This window comes from Polyergus mexicanus, unplaced genomic scaffold (genome assembly GCF_030449975.1).
Source record: "Polyergus mexicanus isolate NDT 795.1 unplaced genomic scaffold, iyPolMexi1.0 SCAF_1, whole genome shotgun sequence".
Classification (NCBI taxonomy): domain Eukaryota; kingdom Metazoa; phylum Arthropoda; class Insecta; order Hymenoptera; family Formicidae; genus Polyergus; species Polyergus mexicanus.
Genome location: NW_027223321.1, coordinates 8,676,959 through 8,687,272, shown reverse-complemented (window position 1 = coordinate 8,687,272; position 10,314 = coordinate 8,676,959). Strand labels below are relative to the sequence as shown.

The 10,314-nt window shown below is 33.5% G+C and overlaps 2 protein-coding genes across 4 annotated transcripts; both read left to right on the top strand.

Moving 5' to 3' along the window:
* The first annotated feature begins 35 nt into the window (after positions 1 to 35).
* On the top strand, positions 36 to 2,938 carry LOC138933839 (mitochondrial basic amino acids transporter). Its single transcript, XM_070296886.1, has 4 exons — positions 36 to 288; positions 797 to 1,063; positions 1,649 to 1,776; positions 1,907 to 2,938. The coding sequence occupies exons 2-4, from the start codon at positions 1,024 to 1,026 to the stop codon at positions 2,936 to 2,938; spliced, it is 1,200 nt and encodes a 399-aa protein (XP_070152987.1). The 5' UTR covers positions 36 to 288; positions 797 to 1,023.
* A 668-nt stretch (positions 2,939 to 3,606) lies between these two features.
* Klhl10 (kelch-like protein 10) lies at positions 3,607 to 9,681 on the top strand. 3 transcript variants are annotated; one of them, XM_070296841.1, is made up of 9 exons: positions 3,607 to 3,668; positions 4,039 to 4,374; positions 4,697 to 5,012; positions 5,087 to 5,539; positions 5,861 to 5,995; positions 6,387 to 6,576; positions 7,730 to 7,888; positions 8,139 to 8,343; positions 8,700 to 9,681. In XM_070296841.1, the coding sequence occupies exons 2-9, from the start codon at positions 4,148 to 4,150 to the stop codon at positions 8,980 to 8,982; spliced, it is 1,968 nt and encodes a 655-aa protein (XP_070152942.1). In that variant the 5' UTR covers positions 3,607 to 3,668; positions 4,039 to 4,147; the 3' UTR covers positions 8,983 to 9,681. The 3 variants fall into 3 exon arrangements, with proteins under 3 accessions (XP_070152942.1, XP_070152933.1, XP_070152951.1); XM_070296832.1 differs by having other exon boundaries at positions 5,861 to 6,030; positions 6,407 to 6,576; XM_070296850.1 differs by lacking the exon at positions 3,607 to 3,668 and having other exon boundaries at positions 4,275 to 4,418; positions 5,861 to 6,030; positions 6,407 to 6,576.
* The last annotated feature ends 633 nt before the right edge of the window (positions 9,682 to 10,314 follow it).

The window sequence follows — 10,314 nt, the reverse complement described above, 5'->3', positions numbered from 1 at the left end:
GTTGGAAGAAAGGCCAATCTCTCTCTCTTCTCTTTCAGTAAGAAAGAAGATTTAACGAAGGAAACACGCCCCAGATAATTTCTCTTTTGTCGGAATATATATGTTATATATGTGATTTTCTGAAAAAGAAACAAAGTGAACAACAAAGTGAATCGCGCGGCGAAATTTATTGACAATGTGACCTTATCTGACGAATGAAGTTTTCGACATTATATTATCATCCCGATAAAAACCAACTGCAATTTTAGTGAAGTGGTGTTACATATATTTAGAACAATCAATTATTAGGTAAAATCATACGATTAGTCAAGATAGCTGTTAAAATTTTTTTTGATTGTAGTATTTTATTTTATACTATTTTATTATTACATTCTCTTAAACTTTCGAAGTCTATTAACAGTTTTAATTCATGATATAATTCATGATACGATATTCATGATAAGCACCCTAAAGTGCATTACGATAAAAATTACGTAACGTGTTTTTCATACATATATATATATATATATAATAAATTTTAATTAATTTGAAATAATAATTTGTTTTTGGAAAAAATATAAGAACGATAAATTTTCAAAAGAACATTATTAGATAATTTTCACGATAATCTAAAGTGAGATTGTTCTTATTTCGATTAATATTGCTCTAATATACATATATACATTAAATTATATAAAACAAAATTATAAAATAATATATAAAATCAATAATAAAAATATCTCAACAATATTGTATGTTTCGATCAGTCGCAAAATATCATTATAATAAAATAAAATAAAATAATTGTTTCTTTCAGAAATAGTCGAATGTTATTTTATCATCTATACATACTTGAAGCTTAATTTAAAAGGATCAGTTATACATCAGTCTTTCATGGATTCGAATTTATTGCTCGGTGCTATTAATCGATTCGCGACTTATACGTCTTCCAATGTATACCTGAAAGGAACAAGATTTGAGAACGATCCTCATAGACGCAGACGATATTGCAAGTGGAAAGATCGCAGATAATACAGGATAAAGATGACTTGGTCGCTCGATTTCTTCGCTGGCTGCTTGGGTGGTAAAGTCAATTTTGTGCAAATTGAATTGTGGCGTTGATTTGCATAAATTCTAACGTTCTGATTAGATCAATTTTTTTTTATATAATTATCTGAATATAATATTCTTTATCAGCTACAAAATTAATTTCACTTTCCAAAATTCGTTGCTTGCTTGATAAACAGGTGTAATTGAATTTATGAAAATTGATTTCATCTCAATTATTATTTGCTGTATAATATACTAGATTTACAATGCCACTGAATTAAATGACGATAAAGAAAAGTTATTTTATCGAATGACTTGGTTTATCGCGCCACTTGAAAACAACACATGTCGAAATAGTGATTTCTCGTTTTATCAAACTTACGCAAATGAAAAATTTAACTAGTATTCATAACATTCTCTTTTATATTATGTATCAGCAACAGATTTTTATAAATAAATATATATCTATTGCTAAATCATAATTCATTTTTTTAAATAATGCATCATGCAGATTTTATGCATGTATTATATGAAAATGTACCACGTTATAGATGTATATGAAAGCATTTATAAAAATTTCCATGTTTTAATATAATAAAAATTATTTTATAAATTGTAGGATGTGCCGGTATTATGGTGGGATATCCTTTGGACACAGTCAAAGTCCACATGCAGACGCAGGACTCCCGCAATCCGAAATATCGGGGCACCTGGGATTGTCTACGCACTATACTCGCAAAAGAATCGGTATTTAAGAAGAGAAATTGATTGTAGAACCGAGAGAAAATAAGAAAATGAGAATCTCAAATTTTAGTCCGTTCGTCTTATTCACGGATAAAGTCTATTAATATAGCCATTCACGTGTATCTTTGTACAGGTGAACGGCCTTTACAGAGGCATGACCTCGCCGATCGCGGGGGTGGCTATGGTGAACGCCATCGTCTTCGGCGTTTACGGGCATACTCAGCGGCACCTATCCGAACCTGATCGATTGTCGGCACATTTCTTGGCCGGTGCATCCGCCGGGCTTGCACAAACTCCCGTCTCAAGTCCGATAGAGTTGGCAAAAACACGTCTGCAATTGCAATCCCCGTCTCAGGGTGATCTCCGTGGACCTATAGAGTGCTTGAGAAACATCTATAAGCAGGAAGGTTATCGCGGCGTCTACAAAGGGCTGAATATTACGTTTCTCAGGGAAGGGCCAAGTTACGGTGTATACTTCGTGACTTACGAGATGCTAACTAGGATGTCCTCGAAACAGCCGATCTCGACACCTCACATATTGCTGGCCGGTGGTCTCGCTGGCACCGCTTCCTGGGTGATCTCCTATCCGATTGATGTCATCAAATCACGTATACAAGCGGAAAGTAGTGATCGTTATTCGGGAGCTTTAGATTGTCTTAAGAAATCCGTACGTGCCGAAGGATACAGCTGCTTATATCGAGGCTTAAATTCAACGATTCTTCGAGCATTTCCGACGAACGCAGCGACTTTTGCTGTGGTCACATGGACATTCAGATTATTCGGCGAACAATCGAGTGAGGTACCGCGGAAGAAGGATATCGTGTCGGTAACGTCAACGCAGACGAAAGGATACGAGTCTTTCGTCAACAAATGGAACGCATTTTTTAATGGTATCTCGAGGAGCAACGGCTTCGCCACGTCGTATTCAATCGGGCCCATCTTGCCAATTAGCGGACTGCTGCCGGATAACAACGCCTGTCTGATTCACAACTGCAGACGATCAGATTGCAAGCACGACGCATTGAAGCACAGGCACATATTCGAGGAGAGAAAAAGAAAATCGCGAAACGACGAAAGAATTGAGGAGGATGAATACGTCGACGAGAAGAGTGCGGAATGTGACAACGTCAAGACGATCGAAACCACGTGTACCTGCAATCTGTAACTTGGTATCTCAAATCTGGATAGTATTTGACGTGTGGCCAAGTGACAACCAAGTGACTTCAACGATATGTTGATGCAACGAAATGGACTTATGTAGAAAAGAAATTAGTGTACGTAAATTTTTCTTTGACGATTAATTTGATTAACAACAAATGTGTATATATACCTATAAAGGAAATTATTTCATAATTATAATTTACGACAATTCGAAATAAATTAATAACTTAATTAATAACAAAAAACTTGTATATCAAGCTCGGTATGAAGCAGGAACAGAAGGATCTCTTTTGTCGAGCAGCAGTTTCTGATTGAACGGCGGACATGTAAGACCACATGTCATAGCCAGACGCGACACTTATTCGCTTTTAAAATCATACAAAATAATTTGTATCTCCCTATTACAATCCCCTCACCGCTTTCATTCCCCTTCACGGCCATCTGCATTTCTCCAGTTCGCGAATCGGTCTTCGATCCTTCCGTTCACGTGTCAAAATTTTGACACATTCCAAATTCCGGCACATATGAACCCGACACACGGCAGCACATTCCAGCCGTTGCTAATCACTCTCAGCAATTGATCGCGAGCGGGACTTTATCGCAATCGCAACCTCATCCTAGATCGAAAAATTATCAAGTCGCAAATTGTAAAAGTCAAGCTACACCAAGATCGATACGAACTGCTAACCTCCCGCGCGATCACTAAATTCTCAGGAAATAATTATTCTTACTCAGTAAGTGTAAAATAAATTTTTAAATATGTGTAAGCTATATAAATTCTTTTAAAATAATATAGACAAATAGCAAAACAGTTCCATCATATGTATGATTATATAATAATAGTTTATCGCGTATACATACTTAACCAATATAATTCAAAAATATTTTATTAATAATTTATTAATTATATTTTGGTACATTATCTCATTTTAATAAAAAATTGTTAATTTATCCCACATCCTTAATCTTTAATGTTAAATTATTAACATAATTTTAATGTTATAATTATACAATTTTTTTTATCGTTATCTGCAATCTTATGCAATCGTGGCCTATTATTCCGCTTCAAATTAAAATACTCACTATTTATTTTCTTTTCCGTAGATCTATTGAAGAAAAACTGTTTAATTTAATAAAAATATTTTAATGTTGTAATCCATTGGGTTAATATCTTCGCGGGACCGCCAAACATCTCAATTGTTCTAATTTTGATATGGATGTAGAACCAAGTACGAGCAACAGAAAAGATGAAAAGTGTAATGCAAATAATCAACGTTTGATAGCCGAAAGCGGCGGCCGTTGCATGAGCACACAAGCGATGCAGTCGCTCTACGATTTCCGACAAAATAATTTGCTTTGCGATGCAGTATTGAGATTAGAGGACGGTGGTGTTTTCCCGATTCACCGAGCTATACTTTCAGCATGCAGTACTTATTTCAGGTTTTTAATTCTACCCGACATATTTTCTTCAAGTTTCACATTATGTATGTGTGTACATATGTATATATGATAATTATGAAAAGAAAAATAATTTTACCTATCAATGCGCAAATATTGTATATTAATTTTTTTTAAATATATAAATTTATTACTATATGCAAAATCAATGAATATCTCTTATAATAATAATCCGTAGAGTTTAATAATTTTATTGATGCTGTTTTTTTCTCTTTAAAATAGATAATATAAATTATTATATATTAATTAAATAATAAATATCAGATTAATGTTCGCAACTTTTATTGCCCAATTAATTTTACAGAACATTATTCACAACTACATTGCATTCTCGTGAGAAAACTGATGTCCTTCTACCAGGTGTGACGAGCCCGATGATGAATCTTTTGCTGGAATACGCATATTTGCGATCTATTGATGTGAATCGTGAAAATGTATGCGAATTGTTGACCACGGCGGATTATTTAAGTATTCTGGGTGTACTTGATCTGTGCTGCGACTATCTAAGGGATAATTTGGCACCGGAAAATTGTATCGGAGTGATGAGATTCGCTCGTCAACATTTTTGCAAGAAGTTGGAAAATGATGCTTATCGTTTTATTGTAGGACACTTTGTCGAGGTGCGATCAACATAATAATTTTTACATATTTTATTCGTTTCCTCCAATTTCATTCTCTTCAATTTACGTGTCAGGTATCTCAGAGAAGCGAAGAAATTTTATATTTACCCATCGAGGAATTGAAGCCTTTAGTCGGCGCCGATGAATTGAACGTGAAAAGCGAGCAGACAGTTTGGGAGCTGATACTGAGATGGATAAATCACGATCTAGAATCTAGAAAAGATTATATAGTGGACCTAATGAAGAATATTAGACTCGGTCTCTTAGACACGCAGTTTTTTCTGGAAAATGTCAAGGATCATCCTTACGTCGTGGGCAATGACGCGTGTAGACCCATCATCATCGAAACTCTAAAATTTCTATACGATTTGGAGATGATCACCCAGAAAGACGGAGAAGTGCCGACACCGGAAATCGCGCGACCTAGAGTTCCACATGAGATTCTGTTCGCCATCGGTGGATGGAGCGGTGGCTCTCCAACGAATTATATCGAGACTTATGATACGAGAGCGGATCGATGGATACCGGTAGTGTCAATGATATTTTAATGTACAAATTCTTTTTAAGGCAAAAAAATACCGTCTCATTTTGCCATCTGCGTGCATAATAATCGCAAAGTAGACTGTAAAAATCGAAAAATTCAAATGCTAAGACTATTTGTATAGTGAATATATACAAATAATTATTTATTTTTTATTAATCCATTGATTTCATACAAGAAAAATTGAACGAAATAGCATTCGTGATTTTCCCCTAACAATAAGACACGTTTTATACTATAAAATTGAAATAAATACTATTTTAACAGAGTTATAGCAATTATTTATATGCGATCTTGAGTTTTCTAGATCGAAGAAACAGATCCAACCAGTCCACGAGCTTATCATGGGCTCGCAGTAATTGGGTTCAATATCTACGTTATCGGAGGGTTCGATGGGGTCGATTATTTCAACAGTTGTCGTTGTTTCAACGCGGTGACCAAGGTGTGGCGAGAGGTTGCTCCCATGAACGCTAGAAGGTCGAATATATTTCAGAGGGGCTAGTCACTAGTCCTGTGAAAGATCTCTGGATGATATTATTATCTATTGATATTTATTGTAAATTTATTTACAATGATATTAGTATTATTCTCCATTTATTTATCATTACAGATAATTAAGGAATTAATAAAATATTACATTTACAAATTCATTCTCAGAATCATATTTAAATGCACATTTTCTAATTAATCAAAAAAATTAAATGTACTACATAATAAAACTGATGTTAGAAAAATATAAAAATGTCTATATGTATAGATATTGTGCAAACAGTATAAACCAAAGTTCAGTGACTAGCTCCTCTAATATCACTGGCAGCGAAAGCTCGCATCAGGCTCCCTTCGTTTGTCGCAGATGTTACGTTAGTGTGGCAGTTTTGAACGAGCTGGTCTACGCAATGGGAGGATATGATGGATATCATCGGCAAAAAACCGCGGAGCGTTATGACTACAAGACAAATCAGTGGTCCCTCATTGCACCTATGAACGTGCAGAGATCTGACGCCAGCGCAACTACTTTGAACGGTACTATTTGAGTCTTAAAATAAAAGCACATTGATACAATTATTTTATTTCGCCTAAAGATGTTGATTGCAGCATAATTTACCCGTATTAAAAACGCAGATATATCTATTCGAGATTGAGGGGAGGGGATGTAAGTGTCTTGTAAAATAATTTTTTAATGTGACACATATACACACACATATACAGGGTGTGCCATTTTAAAGGACCCATTCAAATATCGCAGTAACACTGCGTTAAATCGAAAAATGTTTCAAACAAAAGTTGCGTGGCTTCAAGGGGGCCATAAGATGGTGACAATGATTCGACCTTGGAAAATCATTTGAAGGTCATGTGAAGGTCAACTTTAAAATCTTAAACGGAACCCCCATTTTTTATTTAGCATTCTTGTAGCTGACATCGAAAGCTTTCCAAAACACTATAATAAAGTATTTTTTTATTAAGTACTTATTTTATATTTTAATCTGACATATTTTGATATAAAAAATTAAATATCTCGTAAAATGTTTTTTTTTAAATAATTATTTGTTTTTTTTGGCACTAATTATTTTGTCTTATTATTCTGTACATAGAAGTATTGCGGTAAAATGATCGAAAACTGAATATTTTACGAAATATTTTATTTTTTATATCAAAATATGTCAGATTAAAATATAAAATAATTCAAAAAGTACTTAATGAAAAAATACTTTGTTATAGTGTTTTGGAAAGCTCTCGATATCAGCTACAAGAATGCTAAATAAAAAATGGGGGTTTCCGTTTAAGATTTTAAAGTTGACCTTCACATGACCTTCAAATGATTTTCCAAGGTCAAATCATTGTCGCCATCTTATGGCCCCCTTGAAGCCACGCAACTTTTGTTTGAAACATTTTTCGATTTAACGCAGTGTTTCCGAGATATTTGAGTGGGTCCTTTAAAATGGGACACCATGTATATTAATAATTTCTTTGCTATATACGATATGAACATTGAGATAAGTAATTAAAGTATACACTAAGAGGAAAAATAAATACTACAAGAAAGTTATTTATTGAAAAAAAAAGTAACGTATACATTAATATTAAAAAAAAAGAGGGAGACAATTCTTTTTTCGGTATTAATTTTTGCAACATAACGATCATTTTATTAGCAGTATATTTTCCGTATGTTCTATAGACAAAATATATATTACGGGCGGTTTCGACGGGCACGATTGTCTGAATACAGCCGAGGTATATGATCCGAACACCAACCAGTGGACAATGATAACTGCAATGAGGTCGCGCAGGAGCGGCGTGTCGTGCATATCTTATCACGGCTACGTTTATGTTATTGGTATTAAGACATGTACTTATTGTGAAAGAAATCCTGTCACGGTACTTGCAAAACATATGCACAAGTATTTGTATATAGAAGGAAACTTAATACCAAAATTTTGTTTCACGCTTTAAAGCTGCTTTATCCTTTATGTGAATTTAATCCATTGTAAAATTTGTAAAAAAATTGCTTTTCTCGTTATTTTTTATTTTACTGCAAGATAAATATGTAAATGTCGCAAGCAAATTAACAATCTCTGGCTATAAAGGAGGCTTTAACGGAATATCGAGAATGTGCAGCGGGGAAAAATATAAGCCTTCTACGAACACGTGGAGTCATATTCCGGATATGTATAATCCGCGTAGCAACTTTGCCATTGAAGTCATTGATGATATGATTTTTGCTATCGGTGGATTTAACGGTGTTACTACAACGTACCAAGTGGAATGTTACGATGAAAAGATGAACGAATGGTAATTAATTTATCATCAATCCATTTTACAATTCTATATAAAAAAGTAATATTATATTAAAACAGTACAAACAGCTCTCTCTCTCTCTCTCTCTCTCTCTCTCTCTCTCTCTCTCTCTTCTCTCCTCTCTTCTCTCTGATATAAAAATAATTGCAAATCTAACTGTGATGTAATAAATGTCTATTTGGAAATCTCGCGAAATTTAATTTTTTGGACATATCCCTTTTATGTAACTCAAAATATTTAAAATACAACGAAAAAGGGACGTCCGATAAGACAGGCATCTGAGTCCCATTTGTCACTTTTCTGTAGCTAAAAATTATAATATTTATTCTTATAATTGTATGCGAACGTAGGTATGAGGCAACGGATATGAATATATGCAGATCGGCATTATCGGCTTGCGTGATCATGGGTCTTCCAAACGTATACGATTATATACACAAGCACCGCGAGCGATTGATGGAGGAGAAGCGTCAAAAACTACTGGCTCACGAAGTACGCCGGAGTCAGCATCAACAACAGCAGGAACAGGAGCAAATGAGACAAACTTTGCAGATTACTCAAGCCATACCAACACCACCACTTCTACCACGAACAAGCGAGAACGATAATAATAATAATAATCGTTGGCGTTAAAGCTAATAATTATTATCATTAAATTGAAGAAGCCACGCAATATCTGTCTCATTCGATTCATCCGCAATGCAAATCTTAGATTATTGCCAGTCGCGTAACACGAAATGACGATCACAAAGATAAATTAGAGGATCAACGTCACTTGATCGATATCATCTGATCAAATTGTCAATGATAATAGCACGGAGAGGCAACTGTTTATATATACTTATCAATTATATTATTCTTGTCTACTTCGCGAAGAGAATATTTTCAGACTGCCATTTACTCATCTTTGTTAATTTAAATCTTTTTTGATACTGCAGATATTTTCTATCGAATCTTTTTGCGATGCAATTTTACACATACTATATAATGTCATCTTGAATAATTGAAGCAATTTAGAGGACGAACAGCCATTTTTATTGCAAATAATAATAATATTATTCCATTGTTACACATAATAATATTAACACAGATTGAAACAGCTGCAACGTACATAATGAAAAGACCGAAAACATTGAAGGAAAACAAATGATAAAATGAGGCGAGAAATGCAGAAACATAGAGAAATTTATCCACATAATTTGATGAGATACAAAATAATTTTGTAATAGAAAACATGACAAATCGCTTAACCAAACCAAGTGTTCACAAAATAATTTCTTAAGTCCGATATTTCATGTAACAGCAATGTTCTTTCCATATGTGTAACAAAAAATAAAATTGCAGTAACCTGTACAAAATTGTTCTTTATTCATAATACTTATCTATCACACAAGTAAAAGTCTATTGCATTGAGAAGTTAAATATAGATAGATTAATCCGTATAAAAAAATATTCTTACCTTTTTCTACAAAATTATACATATATAGGTTATTGTTATTATATACATATCTTATATATATACAGGGTGTCCCATTTTAATCTCCTCAGGCAAATATCTCAAAAACCAAGCCCGGAAGAGAAAAATGTTTTAGACAAAAGTTGTTTGGTTTCGAGGGGGCCATAAGTTGGTGATAATTATTTGACCTTGGAAAATTATTTGAAGGTCATGTAAAGGTCAACTTTAAAATCTTAAATAGAAACCCCCATTTTTTATTTAGTATTCTTGTAGCTGACATCGAGAGCTTTCCAAAACACTATAATAAAGTATTTTTTCATTAAGTACTTTTTGAGTAATTTTATATTTTAATCTGACATATTTTGATATAAAAAATTAAATATCTCGTAAAATATTTAGTTTTTGATAATCTTACCGTAATACTTCTATGTACAGAATAATGGGACAAATCAATTAGTATAAAAAAAAAATTGTTTTTAAGAAAATTATTTACAATGTATTTATTTAAA